This window comes from Bombyx mori, chromosome 4, assembly GCF_030269925.1.
Source record: "Bombyx mori chromosome 4, ASM3026992v2".
NCBI classification, from domain to species: domain Eukaryota; kingdom Metazoa; phylum Arthropoda; class Insecta; order Lepidoptera; family Bombycidae; genus Bombyx; species Bombyx mori.
This window is the reverse complement of record NC_085110.1, coordinates 15,994,785-16,022,234: the sequence shown is the minus strand read 5'-3', so window position 1 is coordinate 16,022,234 and position 27,450 is coordinate 15,994,785. Positions and strand designations below refer to the sequence as shown.

Here is a 27,450-nt window from a genome sequence, read left to right as displayed (position 1 = left end):
ATGCTACGGCATTGGACATAATTTTAAAACAACATTCGAATAATAATAGAATTTATGTTACGCTTAATGTAAGAGAATAATAATAAATATTTATTTATTTAAATTTTCAAATGTAAACTGAACTTTATTGACTATAATGACTCCTTTTCCAGTCTTTGATTATTTTATTGTAATTAATTATTTGTATGCAATCAAAAACTATTTTTTAATAATGCCAAAGAAGTATAACTTCTTACGCGCGTACATAAGTACACGCACCCTTTTTATTTCCTCAACTTACAATACGACCGATGTATCTTGGCGAGTCCGAACTTCGCGCAGAAGGCTGCGCACAAACGTTTTTAAGAACCAAATGGTGGCATGACGGACGTGCGCGGGGCGGAGGTCTAGGCTAGGGATTGACTCTGTGTAAACACAATCGTCCCTTTATTCAATCAAATATCGCAATCGGTTTTTATCGATTTAGAATTTATTGATTTTTGTTTTTATGAGATACTGAACGAAATAGATTTACAAACTTCTTGAATGTTGTCATTAGTAAACGAGACTTCATCTTTAATAAAAAACTAATAACACTTTATTTTCTTGGTTGAAAGACATGATTTAGTTGAATATCAGTGATTTATAAACAACTACTACAATAGGGACTGTTTGTGAATATTTTAAATCTCCTACAAAATGGAATATAGATATATTTTTTTATTTAAATTTTAATCAATTTGAAAAAAAATCGATTAAACAACATCCTCAAACACGCATATTGGATCTCTGTCTTGAGTACGGGCGGCTACAAAAGTTTTCATTGATTTGTTATTATTATACTGTTTTTGTTTAGTGCTCAGTTTTTTGTTTAGTTTTAAGATTGTTTGTGTTTAAATTTGTTTTAGTATTAAGTGTCCCTTGGCATTTATACTATTTTATACTATTCGTTAACAAAGATGCCACCAAAGCATAATAGTGTTTTAAATCGTCGGCCGACAAACATAATTTTTGATTTTTTTTTTAAAAAGAAGAAGAAGAAATCGTAAAAGATGTTGACAGTTTCATTTAGAGTTGCTAACGCAACTGGTGTATCGCAACGCACAGTACAGCGGATCGCAACTGAAGGCAGTGTTCGGGCTTACATTCGAATTAATTTAATTACGTTATTTTTACAGCTTTCTGTCTTAATTTATCATTCTTTTATTATCTCTCTTTAAATTATTACGTTATTTTTATAGCTTTCTGCCTCATAGTGTTTTGATATTCATTTTATTTGTACTTGGTCCCTGTATATGGAAATTTTAATTCGTATTTTGATTTAAAAAAATGAATGCTAATAACACTTTTTTTTACGAGTGTACATGCGCGAAAGTTCACCTGCGGCTATATTCAGACTCGCCAAGCTACGTCGGTCGTATTGTAATGAGCGATTTAGTGGGCAACTTCATTTCTGTTAATTTTGTGTCACGGTGCGCGCGCATCGTAAAATTTCACTCTCATCAATTTTTCATAACGCGCCTAAAGAAGTATAACTTAAAAAATACGTAGGATGATTTCCTTAAAAATCGTCCTTTTTTTTCATACCTAAGTTGATGGTCTACAGAGACCATGTCAGCGTCGCCGAGTTAATAGGTGAGCTCAAACCTGACGATGTTGCTAACATGAACACTAGCAAGAGCCGTGCTTCGCAGAATCTACCACCGGATCGGAAACTCGACCCACTGAGAAAATCCAGTGAGAAAATCAGTGGGCTGTGTCTGTGGGTTAATTTACTCGCCGAGCCCTTCGTTGCAAAGAACGGGTTCGACGAGAACGATGACCCGGAAAGCGTCCTAAAATACGTCCTTCAAATCAATTAATTCTCTTGAAACTTACTAGAAGGTGCAAGTGTCTTGTCTTTAGTCTTTGTGTTTTCTTTCTCTTTTTCCTTGTCCTTTTCTTTGTTCTTCTCTTTATCTTTCTTTTTTTTCTTGTGTTTCGGTTCAGGAGATTTGGTTTTTTCTGGTGAAGGAGAATGGTATTTTTCTTCACCACGAGTCCTCTTCTGACGTCCTAGAATGAAAAGTTTACAAACATTCACAGTTTATAATTCTTGAAGATGAAGTTCTTCAATATGTAAGGTAATGGCAAATGAAACTAACTTTAAGTTACTTCAACTTTAAACTAACGTTAAGCTAACTACATTTAAACTTTAACTTTAAAGTTTCGGTATTTAGGAATAGTATATTCAGCAGCAGTTTAGCTGTGTTGGCTGCTTTAAGGCAAGAAGTATGAGCCGCCCTTGAATTTATGTCAATTTAGTCATGTAGTAATGTAATGGTGGGTACAATAGGGTCTATGAAATGTAGGGTACATTTGCCGTGCTCGATGACAACTTTAACCATATTTTTTTTACCATTTTAACCATTTCTATTTAAATACATTAAAATTAAAGAATTTCTTGATAATTACAAAGTAAAGATAATTTTATTTCTTTAAGATTTGAAGTGCCAGACGATTTTATAATTCTTGAAGTGACAGTTAATACTCTAAGTAATCATTTTACTGTTTTGGTTTTTCAGTGCATTCGTGTTGAGCGATGCGCCGGTGTTCGAATCCCAGGCGAGTACAAACTTTTCTAATGTATAGTCATCGTGGCCTCAAGGATAAGACGTCCGGTGCATTCGTGTTGAGCGATGCACCGGTATTCGAATCCCAGGCGAGTACCAATTTTTCTAATGAAATAAGTACTCAACAAATGTTCACGATTGACTTCCACAGTGAAGGAATAACTCGTGTAATAAAAATGAAACCCGCAAAATTATAATTTGCGTAATTACTGGTGGTAGGACCTCTTGTGAGTCCGCGCGGGTAGGTACCACCGCCCTGCCTATTTCTGCCGTAAAGCAGTAATGCGTTTCGGTTTGAAGGGTGGGGCAGCCGTTGTAACTATACTTGAGACCTTAGAACTTATATCTCAAGGTGGGTGGCGCATTTACGTCGTGGATGTCTATGGGCTCCAGTAACCACTTAACATCATGTGGGCTGCGAGGTCGTCCACCCATCTAAGCAATAAAAAAAAGTTAAGTAATGTATGTACTGTTAGTTCACAAATATTACCAAGATGATTGAACATCAGCACAATTTAATAAAATGGAACTCCACAAAATTTGTATAATTACTCTGAATAACATTAGCATAGATATTGAGCACACCTGGATTGGTACAAAATGTTTGTATCCCTGCATTTATCCAAGAAGCAACGGCAATTCCTATATACTAATTTGAAATGTAAGGTGGTTTTTCAATAAGTTTTCCAATTCAGAATTCCATTTACAGGATTTTTTTTGCAGAATTGCATTTAAGTGATTGGTGGTAGTTTCAAAGACATGCACAACCATAGCTGTTTTATACCAAATGAGCCTTCTATTAAGTTTTACGTAGAAATCAAAATGGAATATCAAAATTACCTCTTCGTGTTGTTGGTCTGTCCTTTGAGATAGACATAGAACGTGATCTAGATCTTATTATGTCCGCACTTTGACGCTCCAAGTCTTTCAATGCTGGTTGTCTAAACACAAAAGAAATATTTATGAAATATATTATTACCTTTAGACCTTTGTGGAATAGTATGTTTGTTTACTAAATATTACAGATACAAAATAATAATATATACTTGTGAATTTGAATTTTATAAGCCAACTGCTTCAATCTTGTGACACAAGATCAACGACTTCATTCATTTTATAATTAATATCTCACAGAAGTCAGTTCAATTCAATAAATTTCATGTAGATTAGATGGAATTGGTTTAATTTAATCTATATTGTGAGATCAGAATATAATAAAGGTTTTGAAATACTTTCATTATGCATTTAATTTGGAATCAAAATTTATCAATTTATATTTTAATAATTATAATTATGTATATTAATAATTTATCAATTAATCCACCAACTATGTTCTCACCGTTGCTTGACTGATGGACAATACCATCTACATTCATGTTTATGAAGTGTAATAAACAATAAATTAAAAAAATTGGGTTTGGATTCAGACACCTTATTTCTGGAGGAAGATAGAAATAAATGATTCATAAAAATCTAGTATTTACTTACTTTCCAAGCAACTGATACGCGGTGAATTGATCGCCGTTGTAAACAATCTGGCCGCCAGTGCTCTTAACTATATCGTCCAGTTTGTTTTGGATACTTTTGTACTCATCGTCGGCATTTTTGTATGCTTGTAGTTGGACTTCTGATAGTTCTTCTTCCCAGCATTCTAGCTCTAATGTTGGTATGTCTGGACCGAAATACGATCTCTTGTAGAGATCGGCTTCAATGATTTCGGCTTGAGGTGGAATGACTTCCTAAAAAGTACTTTAGATGGTTATGGATATTGGCATTTGAAGGAAACATCGGTAATTATTTCACTTACCTCGGTATCTGACTTAGCTTTCTTTAGCTTCATAATGTAAGTTTGTTCAAATCATATTATAGTAAAAATTCACTAGCATCTGATGCACCTACATTTATTAGAGGCTCATTTATATTGTGATATTAAGTGTATAATCTATGATTATGTGTATTATCTATGTCTGACGCTTTCACATTGATCTGTGCTTTCACAGAGTACTTAGATGTTTTGTTCGATTTCGATATTATCGGCAAAGTGATTTTACATTATACAGCCAACATTTCTGGAAATTAAGGACGAAGCGACTTTTTATTTTGCAATTTGTGTTTTAAATCTCGCTTATTTATACTTTTTTTAGTTATAAATATTTAAAATGACTATAACAAATTATTTTTCTTTGTAAAGTATTTTAATATTACGAAACAAAGGTTTGTTGATTTTTTGGGCACTATTATTCCTCCATAAATTTTGCCAAATGGTACTGAAGCCAAAGCCATTATAATTTAAAAAAGAAAGTAAATAATCTCCGCAACTGATAGTTTGATAAAATTGTTTGTGATGAAATTGTCGTTCAAGTGAAATTTCCTTAACTACGTTTCTAATCGAAGTTAGCTTCCATTAATTATGGAAGCGGTACCGAAGATACCCCTTATCAGTTTCGAATTAAAAGTATCAACAGAGAATACAAAATTTGGAACAAAACTTAAACAGGTAAATAGGTCTATAATCTGTCTACGGCTAAGATTTGTTTGTTGTTTCTTTGTCCACTTTTTTCTTTGGAATTTTCTAGTACATTGCCGAAGTTTATAAAGAAGATCCAGAAAGCTACAGTAATGAGATTCATTCGCTCGAAGGGCTACGATCGGCCGCCGTGAGGCCTACAATGGATACGGCAGGCTTGAAATCTTTAATTAGATATTTTTGCCAACTTCGTGCCATGCAAAGCCGATTCCCAATGAGCAAAGGCCAGCCGGCGGCTTGCAATTTCACTTGGTAGGTAATCTAATTAGCTTAAGTTGATTTGATTAGTTAAAAATGTATGAATCATTGATTCACCTAAAGAAGATTATTATCTATAAGCATTGTTCAATATTCTTGATTCTTTACACTTTACACTATTCCTACCTTTAGTAAAAATAATTTTCTTGTTAATCTATTTATTTCTTAACAGGAAGGATCTCTACGCAAGCATGAATTGTACCTCAGCATCTGCTAGGTTTGAATTAGGATGTATTCTTTACAATATTGGTGCCCTAAATACCGAACTTGGTGCAATGGAGCCACGTACCACAGCTGAAAGCCTGAAAGCCACTTGCACTCACTTCCAGCATGCTGCATACTCATTTCAACTCTTGAGAGAGCAATTTACTCAACCTCCAGGTGTTGATATTTCCTCAGAAATAATGAGACTTCTCCAGGAAATTTGCTTAGGTCAAGCCCAGCAATGTATTCTAGAGAAGAGTATACAAGATACAAGAAAGCCCCGTGTTATTGGTAATTAATGTAGTTTTATAGAAGACCAGTTGTTTAAGGAATATTTGTGAACTCAAAATAAGAATACATTAAAGTTGAAGTCCACTTGTTAAGTATACACTACAAAACATATCTTATACATGTATAGTAAAAGTATTGTTGTAGATAACATATTATTATGTTGATGAATCATCACCATGTTTTGATTAAAAACAATGATTTTTTTTTTACTCGAATCACTGCTTCAGGTTACTATCTGTGAATTGAAAGTAAGGTTTGTTTTTGTTGGTGTGCGTGTACACTTTCAAATTTATAGCAGCCTGTCTTATACCTAGTTATTTGAAATCATGAATTTTAAATTTCAGGAGCAGTAGCAATACAAGTTGTTTTATTCTGCAAAAATGCTCTGGCTTTACTTGGACCGTCCACTGGTTCAGAAAATGTTTATGAAGTTGTTGGTATAACCCTGTACAACTATTGGTATCGGTCCCTTTCTTTTAAAATGTCATTTGTTGGATCTATTGCCTGTCTGTATCAAGGTAAGAATAATTATTAGAAAATTTGTACTTTTATAGGCTTAATGGTGTACAATACAATCTGTTTATAGGTGGTAAATAGGAGATGCATAAAATAAACTGTCAAAAAATATTTGGAAATTTCATAACTATGCATCAATATTCGTTTTTGTAATTCAATATGTACAATTTTTGTAATATTGTAACTAGAAACTAATTAGATAAGAGATTGTTTATACCAAAGGACTGGAGTGTCTTGAAGTGTATATGTACACTGATAAGAAATATTACAGTAGTGCAAATGCTTTTGAAATTCATATTACACATAAAAAAAAAGAAGAAAGAAAGAAAACAATAAAAAGATTAACACAAAAATAGGGCTTAATCTATAAACAGAGTCTAAGCTATAATAATGTAAAATAAAGAATTACAGAAGAAGCATAGCATAATGTTGATTAGTCATTCCGGCATGATTAATTTTATTGTACTTTGAAGAAATTCTTGTGCTTTTTCATGGTCTCTCAGAGGGCATACACTTCCAAATGAAATCAAATATGTGAATATAAAATTATTAAAAAAAATAATTTAATTATAAAGTAAAATTTAATGGTAGTGACCACTTCTAGACTGTTATAAGTACCAACAGCTCAAGTTATTTTAATTTGATTCAGGAATGCATGCTGAAGAGCAGCAGAAAATGGGTGAGAGAGTTGCCTTTTATCAACTGGCAGCTGAAAAACTGGCAGAAGCCAGGAAAATTGCCAAAAACATGGACTCCAACAAGGTAATTTGTATTGATTTATTGGTGACATTGTTGTAATCAGACTGAACAGAAAAAGTGTTGACATTGATAGTTAATAGAACACACACTTTAAAAATTTATTTATCATTTTCGGTGTCAGAATATCATCGGCTCAAACTTTAGATTTCTAATAAAACTGAAAAGTTGATGTTACTAATTGTCCCTTAACAAACTGTTAGTAACACATGAAAACATACATTTAAAAAAAACTATACTGCACTTGTACGTCATCAGACCAAAGAATATTCGAATTTTCGTAGATTATTAGTACTACATATGACTATTTACGAGGAAAATAATTTTAATTTTCGTTTCTTTGGATTCTCATTAGCGGGGTCGATAGTAAGTGCCAATATCAAGTATAAGATGGTTCTTATTCTTGTTCTTCACCTAAAACATGAAAATCGGCTTTGCGATTGCATATCATTGATGATATGATAATGATACCGTCAGTAATACACTACTGTGTGTGTTTTCTTAACATACCTTAAATTGTTAGGTGATTTTGGAAGCTTTGAACTTTATGAACGACGTTATCGAAGGCAAAAAGAAAGCAGCCAAGAATGAAAATGAATTTATTTATCATGAGGAGGTACCTGACAAGGACATGTTAACGGAACTAAAACCAGTGTGTTTGGTGAAACCATTGCCAATTAACTTTAATGATCCTGAGGTAATTATTCCTGAAGATTTTTTTCTATTACTTAATGCTGAGTTACAACAAAGCAGCTTAACATCCTTTTGATGATAAGCTGTTACTACTGCAGAGACATGGCTCATAGAGACGAGAAATGCCTGGCTGCTACTCTTCAAACTTCACCTAAAGAACATATTATATTATAGTGCTGCAGAAGCTTTGGATTTTTTTGTTTAAATTTGAATACAATGTTAAAAAACAACGGCATAATCTAATATTAAAACTATCAAATGTGATAATGCTTGCTTTACGTTTAAAACTATTTGTAATATCTGGAAAACATTTTTTATTTATTGCCTTTGTAGGCAGAAGAGCATACTGCCTAACTTGATGGTGGGTGGTAGTGAGTGGGCTTTTAAACATATCTAAAACGTTGAATATGTACAATTGTTGTTGAAACTTCTTGATTGATAGTTTCCGATGTACCCTCAATGTAAGCAACAAGTCCTCGCAACAAATTCATGTATCTATACTAATATATAAATCTCAAGTGGTTTTTACGAATGTTCCGTTATAACTACTGAACCATGCATCCGATTGACTTGAAACTTGGTATCCATGTAGAAAATACATTTAATGGATAGGCTAATATTTATATGAGTGTTGGACTTTCTACACCAGTAACTGGGGCGTGAATGACGAGAATCTTTGTAGGGGTGAGAAATAATAATGTTAATTTTAAATGTCCAGCGAAGCGGACGGCTACAGCTAGTTAATCAATATTGACAGAGAAGCGTTACCGTGATTTAATAGCTGTATCATAAACATATTTATTTGTCAGTTGTCAGGTTCGGACCTATTCGCTCGCCTAGTGCCGATCGCGGCACACGAGGTGTCCTCGGTGTACTCCGAGCAGAAGGCGAAGCTGCTGCGGCACGTGATGACCCAGATCGACGCCAAGAACACCGAGCTAACGGAGTTTATGTCGTCACTGCAACTCGATCAGCTCGATGTGCTGGATTCGGAACAAAAGTAAGAAGACTTACTACCGAAATTATGTTGGTAGGCCAGATCGTGGACGCACCTGAGTCATGCTACAGACCCTACAACTGTAGAGATAAGGTTTATGTTGGAACAGCAGAAATATGCAGGATGGGAGAATTGACCTGTTATGGCTCAAACTTTATGGTTAACGCTCTACATGTAGTACCTAAGATTAGAATGTTTAAAGGTCATTGTGTCCTAATGGATAAAATGCCTGCTGTAATGCCGGCTTCGATGATCACCTAATACCATATGGGTTGTGAGCTTTTCATCCTTACATTATGTACTAGCCTGCTTCTCCTCAGAAATACCTGTGGTACCTGTGTGGTAGTGTGATACTAGCGTCGTTTTACCCTTTAAGCAACAATGGCTTAGTATATAGATAGATATAAAAAATCCTTATTAACTTTAGGGTGCCTCAAGATATAGTCGACCGGTGTGCGGCGATGAATGCCAAGTCGGAAATAATACAGTCACTAGTTGATTCGATGAACAGTCTGGCCGAAACTATCAGCGACGTGGAACACTCGTTGGGAGAAATAAAAAATCTCATACAGGTGAGGCAAAGTTGACGATCTTATTGTTCACTCATTGCATTCTTTAGATGCTTTTAATGCTGCTGCAAAATGCAGTACTTTTTTAGTAGATTTTTTTTAATTAGTTGCTTTTAAACAAATTTTATTTGTATTTAGTGATGTAGTGAAATTGGTTACTAATTATTGTGTATATCGATAAACCAAAAAAAAAAACACATAACTGTAAAAACCGATGGAGTGGTTGAACTTTACTAATGCATAAACTAATTCGTCGCGGTAGGGACTGCTACTTGTTGATTTGCAAATATTGGTTTATGATATGATCCAAATTTTATTCATTTGAAAATACACCTTGTTAATTGCGAATGAAGGTTACGAATACATTATTATGAGCTTTTGTTTCTTTTTTTTTTTCGTAACAGGAGGAAACAATGAAAGAGAAAGAATTCCAAAAGTTAATGGGTCCACGACCGCCATCTATCGTTCAAACAGAACTGTCCCGGGAATACCACAAGTACCAAGAAGCACACACAAGGACCAACGAGAGCAACCAAGTGTTGCACAAGGCCATGACGCTACACATCGCCAACCTCAAACTGTTGGCCCAACCTTTGGACGTGCTGCAAGAGAAGATACCAAGCATTGACAATATTGGTCAGTTGAGAAATTCAGAATTTAGTTTTTTATTTTGAGGTTTCATTTTATTTATTACGTGTTCTCTTTTGTTTCGTTATAGACATCTAAAAAACCTCATATCCCCTAAAAATTTTTTATTAAGAAATAGTAATCTAATAGAACTAATGAGCATTAATAAATACAACTGCATTCATCGACAGTGCGTTTCCAAAGATCTTTTTTGCCTCGTACCATCCGGCATTGGAATGAACTTCCCTTTCACTGTGTTTTCCGAGCGCTATGACATGTCCTTCTTCGAATGAGGTTTGCGGAGAGTACTTAATGGTTGGCAGCGGCTTGACTCAGCCCCTGGCATTGCTGACGTCCATGAGCAACGGTGACCACTTACCATCAGGTGGGCCGTATGTTCGACTGCCTACAAAGGCAATAAAAAAAACAAACAACTAATGAACTGTTCCACAAAATAAAATTGAGAAAATTCAACTTACTTTTTTGTCTTGGTTTATTTATAAATAGATTGTTACCGAGGTGCTTTTAGAAATGACGTTGAACAAGTTTTGGGGATATTGTGGTGTGATGGTATAGTGTGGCGTAGATTTTCTTGGGCATTTACTGATGGTAGGACCTCTTGTGAGTCCGGACGGGTAGGTAGCACCGCCCTGCCTATTTCTGCCGTGAAGCAGTAATGCGTTTCGGTTTGAAGGGTGGGGCGGCCGTTGTAACTATACTTGAGACCATAGAACTTATATCTCAAGGTGGGTGGCGATTTATGTTGTAGATGTCTATGGGCTCCAGTAACCACTTAACATCAGTTGGGCTGTGCGCTCGTCCCCCATCTAAGCAATAAAAAAAAGACTGCTACTATGTAATATACCAGTTGTAGTGATGGCTTCGCTATCTGGCTATATCAGAAGGTCTGGACCGCGAGACGATGTCGGAGATGCGTCGCGTGGTGGGCAAGGCTCGCGAGATGCAGGCGCAGCGGGACGCGCTGGTGCAGCAGCTGCGGGACGCCGTGGCCGCCGACGACGTCACCGCCCTGCTGCTCGTCACCAACGAGCCGCCCGAGGACCTCTTCAAACGAGAAATCGAAAAACACGCGCCCACGGTTCGATGCCTTGTTATTCATAAATCTTTTATCGCCACACTGTTACAGCAGAATGAGTGGACATTGCTGTAAAAAATTGACACTAAACCATTCCTGTACTATGTTAAAGAGACCGATATACATACATCGTTATATATTAGACAAATAGTTATAGAGCAAATAAACTTGTTCATCACGCGAATGTTTGGCCGACCTGGGAACCGAAATTACGACGCTCGACCCAGCAGCTATGGGTGCTAACTATTGCACCGCCGAGTCTTATTAAATTAAATATCACGTTTACTCAGTTCAATTTTTGTTTATAAACTGTCAACCTATGTTAGAATGTTCTAATCGTTTGATTTTATTATGGAGGGTAAAAATAAGAACCACCATCTCATTGTATTGTAAGTGCCCGCTGAAACTTAAGAAAATTGACGTGGCACCATAGTAACAAATGAAAATATTTTAAAAACCCCACCATAAACTACCACACTTAACTCCGTTTAAAACTGTTATACTCATATCGTTTCCACTTCCCACACGAACACTATTTCGGTGATTGTTCGAACTGTAACTTGCCGTTTACAGGTGGACACTTTTTAACTTGTCCCCTATACAAGATAATCTACTTCCCTCCATACCATAGATATATTCCCTCCATAGATTTTACTTAAAAAATTTGTCGATCATCATTTTTTTGATGTGATAACGTCTTATAAATCGATGAACAATAGCTGTACGTATGAAAAAGTGTCACGTTCCGCCTGAGAGCGCGGAACAAGCGATAGAAAGGCACGATCGGCCCAAGCGTTGGCTTGTGACACATTTATCTCTTTCTCGCGTGGCGTCAGCTAGCAGTTCGATTAGTTCTGCTAGTGACGTTATCACGTAAAACTATCGTCCGTAAACCGACTTTACAGACAGCCAAAAATTGATTTTTTTTTCTGTTTAATTAGGTAAAGATCCTCGAACAGAATTTGGGAGCTCAAGAGAATATTATAAACAAGCTAACGTCGTTGTACGCGTCGTACGGAGACTCGCGGCGTCTGCTGTCCGAGGTGCTGAGGAAACGAGATGGCCTCATCAACGGTCCGTATACACCCTACTGATGTAACATATTCACTGCTGGTAGGACGTGTTGTGAGTCCGCACGGGTAGGTACCACCACCCCGCCTATTTCCGCCGTGAAGCAGTAATGCGTTTCGGTTTGAAGGGTGGGGCAGCCGTTGTAACTTATACTCAGACTTTAGAACTCGTATATCGAGGTGGGTGGTGGCATTTACGTTGTAGGTCGTTCCATGGGGAGTGCTCTGAGGAATTGTTTGAGATGATACCGGCATCTCGTTTTTACCATCGCACCGCCCGCCACCGGAGTAGAGTTCATCCATACTACCTGGAGCCACTGCCATCATCCACAGTGCGTTTCCAGAGATCTTTTTTGCCACGTACCATCCGGCTATGGAATGAGCTCCCCTCCACGGTGTTTCCCGAGCGCTATGACATGTCCTTCTTCAAACGAGGCTTGTGGAGAGTATTAAGCGGTAGGCAGCGGCTTCGCTCTGCCCCTGACATTGCTGAAGTCCATGGGCGACGGTAACCACTCACCATCAGGTGGGCCGTGTGCTCGTCTGCCTACAAGGGCAATAAAAAAAAGGCTTCTGTGGGTTCCGGTGACCACTCCAGCACCAGGTGGGCCGTGAGCTCGGCCACCCATCTAAGCAATAAAAATAAAGGTGCGGTGTTCATTGCGGGTTCACGAATTAAATAATAATAATATGAGATATTTTCTCGACATTACATAACGCATAGCGTAATGTTATATAGCATTAGTGACGTCATACGACACGTACGAGGAGTTGCTGGGCAAGTCCCAGAAAGGCCAGGAGTTCTACAAGAAGCTATCGCACAACGTGAACCAGCTGCTGTCCAGACTGAAGAGCACGTGTCAGGTGCAGGAGGAGGAGCGCGCGCAGCTGCTCTCCAAACAGAACACTAAAGGTATACTTGCATTGTATAGTCAACACTTTTGACTGTGTCCTGTCTGAAACAGTACAGCCTTTTTTTTACTACCTAAGCTGATAGATAGCCTTGAGAGGCTATTTCAGCGTAACCTTAAGCGTGAGCTCACGGGGCTCAAACCTGACGACGTTGCTAACACGAACTCTAGCAAGAGCCGTGCTTCGCAGAATCTATCATCGGATCGGAAGCGCGACCCACTGAGAAGATCCGGCTAGAACCTCAGTGGGCTGTGTCTGTGGGAGTACCGCCCCTGCCTGTGTGCTTAGTGCGAGTTTTTTAACGTAGTTTAGTAGAGTAACGAGTTTTTACGTCGCGTAAAAGTTAACCCAAATTTGTATGCAGTTGGAACAGCGCCTCTAGTGGCAAACGTAGGCAAACGCTCCAACTCCATACAAATTAGTAAGTTAACTTTTACGTTATCGAGAACGTTAAAAAAATCGCACTAAGCACACTGGACTCCACAGTTCCCCTGGTCTGTCACCCCGTGAGCTAAGGTCGTGTGGGAATTGTTTTCAGTGTGTCTAATAATGTAAGAGTGGTGGTAGCCATCACAGTACACAAGATATTTGACAGATGCCTGACATTTTCAAGATAAGCTTGCATTTATACAAGTTCCGAACAATAACATTCGGACCGTCGATCTACCGAGCACAATCACCCGCTCGGTGGAAGATCTTTCCTTCCTCTTAAAGTATACCACATGAGCCGCCATAATTCCCTTGCAGCTGTGACGTCAGCGCCAGGCCCGGCCGTGCCCGCCGCGGCGGCGCCCAAAGTCCCAGACGTGGCCGGCCTGCCGCCCACCGGAGCGCCCCGGAAGCTGAAGGACTACCTGCCTTATATGAAGAACAGGAGCAATCCTAGAAACACAGCCCCTCCAGGTTAATATCGATTGAATGCAAATCTGAACTTCTCAAGACGTGACGTCATTACTGGTGGTAAGACGTCTTGTGAATCCGCACCAGTAAGTACCACCCTGCCTATTTCGGCCGTGAAGCAGTAATGTGTTTCGGTTTGAACGGTGGGGCAGCCGTTGTAACTATACTGAGACCTTAGAACTTATATCTCAAGGTGGGTGGCGCATTTACGTTGTAGATGTCTATGAGCTCCAGTAACCACTTAACATCAGGTGGCTATGACCTCGTCCATCCATCAAAGCAATATAAAAACAAAAGATCCATAACTGTTATTAGGATTTGTATCAGAGCATTTTGTCTTATTTTTTATCTATTCGTCTTGGTAAACATTTGGCTAGTAGAGTCGTCTGCCGACGGAATAATAAATATAGCAATAATATTATTAACATTGCCTTTTATGTTAGCTCACCCATCCTTACTGAACGAAACCAAAAGAGTTGTGAGATGATTGAAAAAAAATATAGACAGAATTGAAATACGTAAAATTAATTGTTTCAGTTCAAATGGAAGCCTTCCCGCCAGACACGTACTATCCGGAAACGATGTACCTCCCCTCCGTAAGACCGGCGCCTGTTGGCTCTGAGGGTGAGTTTGTGTAACTATTGTACGTCCATGTGGGTAGTTGGTAGCGTTTTGTCCCTCTCTAGCATCTTCCAACTTTTAGACAGTAATTTTAAATTAGTTGCGTTACCAATTAAATTTTTCGATATTCTGTTTTAGGTCTAGCACTCAGAAGAACATTATTTTACTTTCTATTTTAGGTTTGGCACTTAATGAGCATTATAGGAATTTTGTTGAATTTTTCGTTGTTAGAGCAACCCTAGATCTTTAGTTCCCAAAGTGATCTATGGACTTGGTCTATAGTTCAGGGTTCCATAGGAGTCTCGATTGTTGTAAAAATCTTATGATCATGAAAAAATCGAAATGTAAAGACAACAAACAGAAAAACTGGTTATTCCAGGAGACGCTATTTGATGGTTTCTTTTATGTTTCTTCCAGCTACAGACGTGGCACAGATGCAGCTCCCCGACGGAGTTCTGATGTCTCAAGCTCAGAACACTTCATTCACCGACCGTTACAACCCTAACGTCATGCCCGAAACCTCTTATGCCCAGAACTATGCCTACCCGGCCGCCGAGAAACCCTACGACAAGGATAACTCCGCGTACAATCCGCACACGCAACAATATCCGCCTCAGATACCAGACCCGCAGCAAGTGTATACCGGCCCTTATTACAGCACGCCCCAGAACAGCGCCGCGTCCGTGTCGGAGCCGCAATCCGTGCAATATAGCAACCAACCACCCAACATGAACACGAATCCAAATATTCAATATCCAGTCTACAATGACCCTTACGCGCAGAATGTTCAGTCTGTGGCCTCGAGTCACGGCTCCAATACTTACGCTTCTGCTAATCAGGCGTATGCGAATAACCAGACAGATTTGAATGTGAATTTTGCACAAATGCATATAAACGCTCCAAAGTCTGAACCGTCTGTAGATCCCTCGCACGGTTACTACATGCAGTACCCGCAATCGTCCACGCCCAGTGTTGCGTATAACGCCGGTTTGAACACGGGCGTGCCCGCTCCTGGGTCACAGCTCCCGACGGACTACAGCTCCCTTAGTTACCAATACAGTACCGAGTCGGTCCAGTACAGCGTCAGCGCACCCTACAGTGTGCCGGAACAACCGTACAGTTACGTCACGAGCTCGCTCGACAGCGCGTCCCAACACTACGCGACGCAAACGATCGCGACCGGTGCGAACACGTCGACGACAAACGTCACTAGCACAGTGACGTCACTGCCTTACACGTACCCACCCGAGGCTGAGGTATACAACCCCGCTTTAGCGCAGATGGACGCGTTCGATAAACCGATCAAATCGCACGTGACGGGCGAAGCTCTCTCGTCTAGTTTCCAGTCGAACTATAACACACAGAATTACAGCAATATTCAGAATTACCAAAATCCAAACGTGCAAAGCTACCAGCCGACGAGCACCTACGAGGACCAAAGCAAAGTTAATTACGGCCAGACCTACCAAAATCATCCGGGCTATACACTCAACCAGGCTACCGGTAATTACGAATACAATTACGGTTCGCAAAACTCGTACGCAAACCACCAAGGGAATGTGGACCCTCAGACCGTGCACAACGACTCGAATTGGGCCGGACAGCGCTACACCAGCGCCGGCGGATGCCACACCGTGCAGTCCCCCTCTGAAACGCAAGTCCCCCAAGCACCGACCCAAGAACAGAACAGCAATCAGTATTACAACGCGCCGTACGGGTACATAACGACCACTAACCAGTCGAATGAAATGGTCGCCACTCCGCAAACGATCGGGACCAACTATGGCGCCAACGTCAATCAGTCGACTTACATGCAGTCCGGTCAAGGTCACGATACCAGCGTTACATTTACCAGTAATCAAGGTAAGGACTTGTTGCTTTGAATTAAAATAACAATGTATAAATATATTATTTATGAATAAACATATTGTAAATATGACGGTTTTTTTATTTTAATTATTTCCGTTTCAGTTTTTTCGCAAAAAGAGAATGATGTTCAGTCGACTGAACAAAATGGAGTGTCGACTGAATCGCGTGATACAATGGAGGCGCTGCAGGCTCCGCAGAGTAACGACGTCTCGGTCCAAGAAACTGTTCCAACACCGGTACAGACTACAGAACAAGTTGCGGAGAATCCGATCGAGGAAATCGAGCCAAAGCCGGAAATTTCCGTATTCGATCTTCTATCGGACATAGATTTTACGGTTGAACAAAAACCGTTGATGCCCGAGATAAAAGTGCCACAAATATCCGAAAGTGCCATACGGAAGCAAGTGCTACCTAAACCAGAGCCAGCGAAGGCTCCCAAAGAAGAGGCGCTTGTCCGACCGGCCAAGAGAGATATCTTCTCGGACCCCAGTCTACTCAACCAGTTCACGCAGGAAGTGAAGAACTTGCAGAGACTGGTGGATTCGCTGACCAACAGAACTCCCAGTGGACTGACGCTATTGGATTCGAAATGGAAAATGTATCAAGATGTACAAGTAAGTTATTTTAATAAATTATAGCCCTTCAAAGGGTCCGGCACAATATGAAGCTAAAACATGACTAGGGACTTTGTAACCGATTCACACCAGGTGTTCCGTTGACTCTAGATTGAGATGCATGGCGGTGTTTATAGTTTGAGGCCAATACCCAACTTCGGGATCCTCGCGACAGTGCAGTAGAAGTAGTAAAGAGGGAGGGGGGGGAAGAGTGGACACTAAACTTGATGTTTGTCTGTGTGATATAATTGCTCACAGATCAAAAAGTGTCCATAGTAACAAAGAGAATAACGAAAAAAGAATTACAATATAAATAGATATTTTAGCCTTGTACAAACGAACAGAAGAGCTCACAAGTAACCTGACTTTTTACTAATGCGCTGCCCTACTAACCGCAAAGTTTCACTGCAGAAATTACCAAGACGATGGTACACTTCAGACCAAAAACTATACACACCAAAAATTAGTCAATAAGTATATCTCACCTTTAGAATTGAAGTAGCTTAATGCATTTTTTTTGTTATTTAGTAATCTCTAAAAACGTAATTGAAGAATTATTATATAATTTTTTAGTTTTAAGATATGCGCTTGATTTAAAAGAGACTGAAAGAGTATGTTTGTCTTTTTTAGGAACAAAAGAGACTGCATAATTTTATAAACCGATATAATACGTCAGTCTTTCCCAAAGTGGGCGATCACGCCCCCTTGTGGGCGTTGCACGCCTAAAGGGGAGCGGTAAGAGACCCACAAAAAAATGGGGGCGTTGTGTAGAGGCTTGGGAAGCGATGTGTAATTTCATCTAAGAGGACCCTTAGACGCCGACTTTGCGCTGGCTATAGTGGTTTGTTAAGTAGGTGTAAAAATGGGGGCGCAAAAAATTTATTCTCAAAGTGGGCAGTAGATAAAATAAGTTTGGGAGCCCTTGTAAATACCTCTTTATAAGTCCCTCGAAGTATAAGGCACATTTTCTTTAAATTCTTATTTAAGCCACTTCAATTCTAAAGGTGCGATAGTATGTTAAGATTTTAACGTATTTTTAAAGAATTTGTTAGTATGATTTAATTTGGATCGTATTTTAGCTGAAGGAAAACATGACTAGGTCTAAAACGATAGCGATGAAACACAGCCGCGGGAACATTGTGACGGAGGTGGTGCCCTTCGACGACTCGCGCCTGACGCTCAAGTCCGACCCTGACGCTTACATAAACGCCTCTCATTACAAGGTATCATCATATTTATTGTATTATGTAGTATTATACTACATTAGCGGGCGCCCATTGGTCGAAATTCGACCACAATTAATCTATACATCTATACATATAAATAAAATTGGAGTGTCTGTTTATAATATTGAATTAACCGCTTTTTACTACATGCATAAATTTTGATAATTTTTTTAAGTGAAAACTTCTTTAGAATCGTTGTGATTTCAAACCGGATGCAACGGAAAAAACGACAGGTAAGAGACACAAATACAAAAATGTGTAGGATGAAGCCAGCAAAGAATGAGACAGAAATATACATACTATTTAATACAGCGCCATCTGTGAGATTTTTTAATACTAACGTGTGTATGAAAGCTCTTGTAGTGAATTTTAATTTAGGATTATACGTGAAATTAAAATATCAATTCACAGAGGGCGCTACCTTACAATTATTTACTAATGACAAAATTTTACATATACTTAAGACGTTTAGGATAATTGTATTTTAATTTTGGAAGGTTTCACTTCTACCACGTGTGAATTGCACACATTTTGTTTTTTTTAATAAGTCGTCGTGGCCTAAGCGATAAGACATCCGGTGCATTCGTGTTGAAGCGATGCACCGGTGTTCGAATCTCAGGCGGGTACCAATTTTTCTAATGAAATACGTACTCAACAGATGTTCACGATTTACTTCCACGGTGAAGGAATAGCATAGTGTAATAAAAATCAAACACGCAAAATTATAATTTGCGTAATTACTGGTGGTAGGACCTCTTGTGAGTCCGCACGGGTAGGTACCACCGCCCCGCCTATTGCTGCCGTGAAGCAGTAATGCGTTTCGGTTTGAAAGATGGGGCAGCCGTTGTAACTATACTGAGACCTTTGAACTCATATCTCAAGGTGGGTGGCGGCTTTTACGTTGTAGATGTCTGTCCAGTAATCACTCAACACCAGGTGGGCTGTGAGATCGTCCACCCATCTAAGCAATAAAAAAAAGACTATATAGATATCTCCAATTATAGATTTCGTTAAGGCTACGCTATGGACAAACAATCTATTCTCAATTAAACAACTGGTTTTAACAATAAGCCAAAGTGTGTGTGTGTGTGTGTGTGTCAAATACTTGGTAGTATGTGTAAAGTTTTTTTACTGATTTAAAGTATTGTTTATGAATAATTAAAAAAAACCATTCTGCACTCCTCTATATTCTCTATAAGTGTGGAAAATGGCATAGTCCTCCGTTCGCGCAATCTTCGAAAAAAAGGGAACAAAATTTTTGCTTCACGTATTAATGTAAAGACTATACACATATGTGTTGAGCAAATAATGCTTTTGTGTTATTTGAATTTAATTTAAAATATATTTTTGTTTTAAAATATGATAAAGTAATAGTTAAGTCTTGGTATATCCTCTCAGTTACCAAATGCTTTCTGTATTTTATAAAGTGCTCTGCTGAGATTCGAAGATCCATTTTCCCTTGGCACGTTTCATGGAAGTTGGCTTAGAAAGTAATTGTTTTTTTGTGTTCTTACAGCAATTAGCCTCATGGTGTATACCCTTAGTGATCTCTAAAAATCCAAGTGAAGATGAATATGGAATCTTCTGGAAGTCAGTATTAGAAAATAAAATCAGTTGCATCGTGTGTTTACTGAGTGAGATTGAGGTGAGCTTTTAAATTAGTTTAACGTCGGTCAGATTTTATTTTAAGTTTGCAAAATATAAAATCTTATCAACTACTATACATGCATTATATTTTCGATTACGTAATTATTAATTTACTTAAGACGATTAACCAAGAGCTACATTTCAAGGTGGTAGCATTATGCAAACTTTTTATATATCAAATTAAACTTCATGGTTGGTCCCGGGAGAGCCACAGATGAAGTGTGCAGTTTTGTGAAATCAAAAAGAAAGAAACTTCTGGTAATTGTTTTATATTATAAATTTTCAAAAGAAATTACTACAACTTAAGTTTATACATCTCCTCTATTCCTATATCTAAACCTATCCAAGAGAGCACTGACCTGGAAAGTGTCTGGCAAAAGGAATAGAGGCCGCCCCAGAACAACTTGACGTCGCTCGGTGGAGCAGGAGCTGGTCGTCTTGGGCATGCCGTGGGAGTACCTAGAACAGACTGCCCCAGACCGATGTAAATGCGAGGATTTGATTCGACCCTTACACCCCAGCAGATGGTATATTATAAGAAACGAAGAAGAAGATATCCAAAATGTTTGCAAATTTGAAAATTGTTTTTTTTTCAACAGCTGCAAGGAAAGTCGTACTGGCCGACGGCCAAGGGACAGTCTCTGGAGCTGTACGGTCTGAAGGTGCTGCTGGAAGAAGTGAACTGCACCGTGCACTGGACCGAGCGGAGGCTGCGCGTCGCCGGCGGCAGCAGCGTGCACGCCGTCACGCACTACCAGATCAACGTGTTCCCTGCCAAGTGAGTCGTCTGCATCTGTAGTGGTGACCGCGGGAACCTTATCTGCTTCGGGGCTTCGGATAAGTTCAGTCTCGAAAGTGGTTTTTTTTTCCTACCTAAGCTGACGGTCTACAATGACCATGTCAGCGTCATCATCCTAGTAGGTGAGCTCACAGAGCTCAAACCGTCGTTGCTAACACGAACCCTAGCAAGAGCCGTGCTTCACAGAATCTACCACCGGATCGGAAACGCGACTCACTAAGAAGATCCGGCGAGAAACTCAGTGGACTGTGTCTGTGGGTTAATTTACTTGTCGAGCCCTTCGTCGCAAGCGACGGGTTTGACGAAAACGATGATTGGTGCTTGAGGTACCTAGAAGCACCGTTAGTGGATCGGGAGGATCCGAGATGACGTGTTTGGGAGACGTCGACTGTTTGGTCGTACCATTTGGTCCGCAGGATCGGCTATGTAATTACTGGCGGCCACGATGAAAGGGTTCTCGTGTCGTGCCGCTTTATCAAAATGGCTCTTTGTGCGACAATAGATAATATGCTTATAAACACCGTCTTAAATAATTGTTTATACGCGTTGGACTTACAATAGTCAACAAACTATGTTAATATTAAGGTTAAGTTTAACTAATCTTAGTTAACTAAATAGAAATGTTGCGTCGATATATATATATGTAGGAACGGAACGGAGCGATATGTATGAATGACAGATAAGGAGCATGACTGAGTGAGAGAGATAGGAGATGTCGTATTAGGAAGTAAGAAAGGTAGCGAATGAAAGCGGAACACCTAGTTTTTTTTTCATAAGTAACAGGAGAGTAGTTGCCGGACGCGACGACGCTCAGACGCAGTCTAACCCAGAAGGCGAAAGACGTTTGTATTGGAGTTACTTATAATAAGACGAAATAAAGCATCAAGTTTTTGTGGAGTAATCGAGCGTTTCACTGGCCCACCCTGAATTTAAAATCCCACATATATATTTTGTTTATTTTTGTTGCAGAATTGTTTGCTCACCCCTAGTGCTTCTGGTAGATAAAATTCTGAGTCAAACCTATGAAAATCGTCTGTGCAATCAACTGTGCGGCGCGTGGATACAGTGCGGCGCGGGAGCGGGACGCAGCGCCGTCGTCGCCGTTCTCGTTATGGTCATGTGCCAGGTGCGAGCGGGACAACTAGATTTGTGCGGTAAGCGCTTCAAATGTCTTAATGTGTAATTGTGGTACGTAATGACAACATATTTTACAATACTCGTCAATTTCAATAATTTAGTTTAATATTCTTTCATCTTAGAACGTTGATATGCTTAGTGATAATTTAAATGTATTGTAATGCTCTACAGATATGCTAGACGCCGGCTGTGTCAACTTGTACAAAGGTCGCGCGAACATTCTGGAAGACACGAAGTATCTAGCCGACGCGTACAGAACCGCGCTGTTTTACGTACAAGGCGTACTTTGTTCTGGTTAGTCTAAAAGAGAAATATAATCAGAAATAAATAGATTACATATTCTAGTGCATTTCGCAGAATAAATCCCCAGGCTAATTCTGTTATAAATGTGTCGGAGAGACCACAATTATTAACACCATCGTCAGACATCGTAGGGGCGAATAGGATGATTGAGCCAAGAGAAATATTGAGTACGTCAATCATGTTTGCTGTCTTAGAACAATTTAGAAATCTTCTCTTGACGTTAGCAAATGAAAACGAGTGATAGTTCTTAGGACGTAGGCATCGCTCTTCAAGAAGGCTGGTTGGTAAGTGTGATGTGGCGTCTATGCGCCTCCCTCGGCTAGGCTCTGTCTTAACGAAGTTAGCCGAGTTCCGACGATGCCGCGATCGTGCTGCGATTCGTTTAGCTACCAAACTAATGACCGTCTCTGACAAATAAATATCATCTACAGAATCCAAAACGCATCGATTGTAAATGACCCCAAATGACGTCACGCCAGTTCTCTATTGTTACAATTCGAAACGTTACATTACCTTCTATCGATGATTACTTACTGTACTTAATGCGTTTCGGTTTGAAGGGCGGGGCAGCCGTTGTAACCATACTGAAAACTTAGAACTCACATCTCAAAGTGGGTGGCGGCATTTGCGTTGGAGATGGTAGGACCGCGTAGGTACGATGCGTTTACTGGTGGTAGGACCTCTTGTGAGTCCGCGCGGGTAGGTACCACCACCCTGCCTATTTCTGCCGTGAAGCAGTAATCCGTTTCGGTTTGAAGGGTGGGGCAGCCGTTGTAACTATACCAAGACCTTAGAACTCATATTACAAGGTGGGTGGCACATTTACGTTGTAGATGTCTAGGGGCTCCAGTAACCATTTAACACTAGGTGGGCTGTGAGCTCGTCTACCCATCTAAGCAATAAAAAAAATGATGTCTAGGGGCTCCGGTAACCTCTTAACATCAGGTGGGCCGTGAGCTCGTCCACCTATAAATGCAATAAAAAAAACTTCCACAATATGTACATGTCCAACTACATAATAACTATATAAACACAGGGACAACGAATTTCAACGGTGAAGCAGTTTCCGGACCAACAGGAGCCTCCATCCTCCCTCCGGTCACTCCCACCCCTAACAACTCCAACTCCGCCACGCCGCAGAAGAAATTCTCTCGGGAATCGTTCGAGGAGATGAAGCAAGCTCCCGGCCTCAAGAGCGGAGACATGAAAGACCCCCTCAACTTTTTGGATCCGCTGTGGAGCTTGAAGAAGAAATAAGACTGTTTCTATATAGATTTTACTAAATTGTTTGCTATGCTATTGGTAGCTTTGTACGTGTCTCGAGCGACGCGTCCATAGTATCCAATAGCTTGTACGATTCCAGATTAAAGTTAAATAAAGTTTAAAGTAACGAAAACAGTTTCGAGACTAGAATCGAAATGGTTCAGTGGTCGGATATTTATATTTACTGATTTTCTCACATCCAAGCAAAATATATTTATTTTAGATGTAACCTTAATATGGTCAATATACAGAAGCTTAAATTAGACTGTGATTGAATATTAATAAAAATAATTACTAATTAACAACAAACGGATTAGTGAAATTCGTTTTTTTGAGTATTTGGTTCTGATTACAAGAAATAATGTGATTATAAAACTTAGGTTAGTCGACGTTATCTAAGAATCACTATGGCCATTTTCCAAATATGTAGTGTAGAATATGCACTCGTTGAGCTAAAATGAACAAGCCGATGTTTTCTCTCTCCGACAAAATCACCTCGTTTCCATGTGACGAAATATTCACCAATGTTGCCAACAATAAAAAAAGAATGGATGATGAAAATGAAATACTATCACGAAATAAAAAAGTGATATACACATATAAATAACGAACAACTCGATCGAATACGTGAAAATGTTATTTAATTTCTTTGATCAGTATTAATAGGTCACAGAAATATAGAAAAGTTAATAATAAAATGACGATGTTGCATTGAATAAAAAAATTCGACTGATAATAAAATTAAAACGATAAAAAGTAAATGTAAAATTAGATAGAACTTTAGATATTATGAAAAATAAATGATATTATTTTTTTCCAAGGGAATTATATTTAATCTATACGTAAATATTACTAAAGACGTGTACGCAAAATGTGTAAATCATAAAATTACTTTTAAATTTGATAAAAACATATTATTCTATTATAAAAGAATACATATTAAACTATTGAAGTATTGAAATTAAAGCATTTGTAAACAAAGTTTAAGTCTAACCCATAATTTTTTTGAATTGCAAATCAGTTTTATTTTTAATATTTTAGTAATGATTCAGCTGTCAACCATGACAAGTTTGACAGCTGTCAAGTCTATAGAGGATTTATGCGACAATCGCATATATAGGAAGTTCGCCCCGGGAGTCAGCTCGCTAGGCTGTGACGGGTAGCACGTGATTACCCATCCTATGCGGGTGTTGTGAATACATTTTTAGGGTATAGTTCGTGGATACAGTTACTGGCGGTAGGACCTTTTGTGAGTCCGCACGGGTACGTACCATACTCTGCCTATTTCTGCCGTGAAGCAGTAATCCGTTTCGGTTTGAAGGGTAGGGCAGCCGTTGTAACTATACTGAGACCTTAGAACTCATATCTCAAGGTGGGCGGAGGCGTGCCTGACGTTTGGGCTCAGGTGACCACTTGAAACCAGGTGGGCTGTGAGCTCGTCCACCCATCTATGCAATATGATTTGTTACAAATCGGTGAAAAACGTTGGGGCCAATAAATCAGCTGTTTGTCACGAGTTCATAGTCTCGGTAGTGATTTTTATTTGTTTAATGGAAGAGGGGGTGTACAATGGGTTCAGAGCCCTTCGTTCTCATGTCAGAGCGAGTCTTGTCGCTTAATCCGCTGAATGTTATTCATCCTGGCTGAGCCCTTGCTCGCCCCACCTGTCCTGGTGAAACTGGGAAGACCTCCGGGCCACCAGTAATCTCTCAAACTTAATAAAAAAAGGTTATTTGTTATTACATTAGTGTCTTGTTATTCGTGGATGATAAACACTAACCTTTTTTTTATTGCCTTTGTAGGCCGACGAGGATACGGTACGACTGATGGTAAGTGGTCAGCGAGCGTACGAGTGATGGTAAGAGGTCAGCAATGCTAAGGGCACAGGCAAGTCGCTGCCTGCCGTAAGGTACTCTTCGCAAGCCTCGTTGGAAGAAGGACATGTCAGCGCTTAGGAAACACCGTTGAGCTCATTCTAAAGACTAAGGTTAATGGAAACCTGTATTCACACACTGAATATGAATACTTGCAGGCTCATGTGAGTTTCTCTCTCTCTTCAATCGGTCCTTCATTGCTGAGGATCGTGACTCAGTTTGATTCCGTCAACTAGCTGTCTCCATCGATCCCGTTCTGTAGCTTGGTGGAGTGCGTCTCTGAGAAGTATTTTTAGTTCCTCCGCTGTTTGGTTCGACCATCGTTTGGGACCTCCACCCTTAGGTCTTGTTCCTTCGATTTTACCGGTCACCACAAGGCGTTCCAAATTGCTGATATCCCTGCGTGCGACATGACCAAAATACCGCAATATTTTTTGTAGGCAGGTTGTGGATAGACGTTGAGTCTTTTCTATTTTTAAATGCTTGAGAATAGAGATGTAAGGCTATGTCGTGAATTTTTTTTTTTTAAAACGTGAGTGTAATGAAATGAGAAAGCAGCTAACCATCGCATCGGTACGTATCAGAGTCCCGCTAGTCTGTCAGCTTTTGTTTGCTTTACATCGCGTGCTACGGAAAAAAAACATGATTTTCCAATTGAGACTTTCCAAATGAGAGAACTATCCTTTGAATTTATGAATTTACTTTACTAAGAATTTTCATGTCCCGGAACGGTTCCAATACACCCTGTGTAATCCCTGTGTAAATCATATGATCTTTTGTCACAATCGTGTTGATTTTTAAATTATAATAGAAGGAAACTATTTAGGTATTGTCATATATTTGTTCGATAAGATAATAAATACATTTTCTTCGAATTAAAATATAAATAAATGACTACACTTCTTTTAATGCAAAACAATTTTTTGATTTGTACTCATCAACTAAACACACTTTGTATTAAATCTTTGATTTGAATTGTCTGTGTAATTTATTTTAGGTATTAACATTCCATTTATCTTTTAGTATTTATAATAGAAAACTCAATTTGTCAATATTTTCAACAAAATTTTGAGTTTTGCAAATAAGTGTACTATCTAAAAGTTGCAAATAATATTACGAGTGTAACGATGATCCTTAAAGATTTTCCTTTTTTTTTTTAAACTAATTGGTAAACCATTACGTCATCGAAAGATTGTTTAATGGATTGATTAGTGATGTTTACATGTACTGAAATAAAATAAAATAAAATAAAAATGTTCAAATTATCATTGTATTATTGTGAAACGCACCTATCTCGTATCTTATCTCCGCCAAACGAAATGGAAGCTAGTCGATCGGGAAATCGAAGTACCAATAGTCGTGCGTAATATGAAGTTTCTCGTGCTTGGTCGAGGAAAATAGGAAGTAAGGGGTAGGGCGCATCTCGGTCCCCGAGTTTGGAGGCTGGGAGCCGAGCGCGGACCGCGGACTGTCGCTCGCCGCCACTTGCCAGTCTGCCACACACGTCCGCAGTGTTCGTACGTACTGATCGTTTGACTGACGCGGCTCGCGCATGCGCTGAACGATCGCGAGCACAACAACACAATATTTCAAACCACCCCCTTGTCAACCGGTGACAGTGACGTTTCGGGGGAGGCACGGTGACAATAAAAACACGTTTACTATATATTTTTGTGAGAAATTTTTATGTGAATAAAAGTGCGGCACGATCGGTGTTGTGTTGTGAACGTTGTATGTAAGGATGGATGGTCGCTGGCCGGCCGGCTGAGCGCGATGATGCGCAAGGGTATTGCCGGAGCGACCGGCGGGACGGAGTTCACGCTGAACGCTTCGAACTGCATCAGCCTCCAGCAGATCCTGGAGGCGTTCAACTCGTCCATAAGCGAGGAGCACGCCTGGGCACTGTGCTATCAGTCGGCGCGATGCTTCCAGAGATGCATTGCGGACGGAAACACCTGTTACTTGGTGACCGAGCCTAAGCATATCTTGCTACATAAAGATGGGAATATACATCCCAGCACCTTGCTGCATCCAGGAGGTACGTGCGTTAAAAACAAAATTTATGATCAACATTCTGATGGATTTTATAA

General features: G+C 39.4%; 3 protein-coding genes across 10 annotated transcripts in view; 2 read left to right on the top strand and 1 right to left on the bottom strand.

Moving 5' to 3' along the window:
* The window catches only part of LOC101738225 (uncharacterized), a 28,232-nt gene extending 23,648 nt beyond the window's left edge, over window positions 1-4,584 (bottom strand). For both annotated transcript variants that reach the window (XM_038010756.2, XM_004930820.4), the window contains exons 1-4: window positions 4,399-4,584; window positions 4,080-4,330; window positions 3,432-3,532; window positions 1,858-2,034 (exon numbers count right to left, since the gene is read on the bottom strand). In XM_038010756.2, the coding sequence (XP_037866684.1) occupies window positions 1,858-2,034; window positions 3,432-3,532; window positions 4,080-4,330; window positions 4,399-4,431 (562 nt within the window). In that variant the 5' untranslated portion in view covers window positions 4,432-4,584. The remainder of the gene's footprint in view (window positions 1-1,857; window positions 2,035-3,431; window positions 3,533-4,079; window positions 4,331-4,398) is intronic.
* Window positions 4,585-4,882: 298 nt separating this feature from the next.
* On the top strand, window positions 4,883-26,625 carry LOC101736631 (tyrosine-protein phosphatase non-receptor type 23). 2 transcript variants are annotated; one of them, XM_038010755.2, is made up of 22 exons: window positions 4,883-5,088; window positions 5,168-5,370; window positions 5,549-5,871; window positions 6,216-6,389; window positions 7,037-7,149; window positions 7,667-7,840; window positions 8,646-8,836; window positions 9,261-9,405; window positions 9,807-10,038; window positions 10,935-11,128; window positions 12,067-12,199; window positions 12,935-13,108; window positions 13,855-14,010; window positions 14,545-14,631; window positions 15,046-16,491; window positions 16,600-17,111; window positions 18,191-18,334; window positions 19,854-19,982; window positions 20,584-20,762; window positions 21,753-21,937; window positions 22,092-22,214; window positions 23,260-26,625. In XM_038010755.2, the coding sequence occupies exons 1-22, from the start codon at window positions 5,002-5,004 to the stop codon at window positions 23,478-23,480; spliced, it is 5,325 nt and encodes a 1,774-aa protein (XP_037866683.1). In that variant the 5' UTR covers window positions 4,883-5,001; the 3' UTR covers window positions 23,481-26,625. The 2 variants fall into 2 exon arrangements, with proteins under 2 accessions (XP_037866683.1, XP_021206795.1); XM_021351120.3 differs by having other exon boundaries at window positions 4,884-5,088; window positions 10,932-11,128.
* Window positions 26,626-26,891: 266 nt separating this feature from the next.
* The window catches only part of LOC101738498 (protein spire), a 212,417-nt gene continuing 211,858 nt past the window's right edge, over window positions 26,892-27,450 (top strand). For all 6 annotated transcript variants that reach the window (XM_062668357.1, XM_062668356.1, XM_021351122.3 and 3 more), the window contains exon 1: window positions 26,892-27,398. In XM_062668357.1, coding sequence (XP_062524341.1) covers window positions 27,134-27,398 — 265 coding nt within the window. In that variant the 5' untranslated portion in view covers window positions 26,892-27,133. The remainder of the gene's footprint in view (window positions 27,399-27,450) is intronic.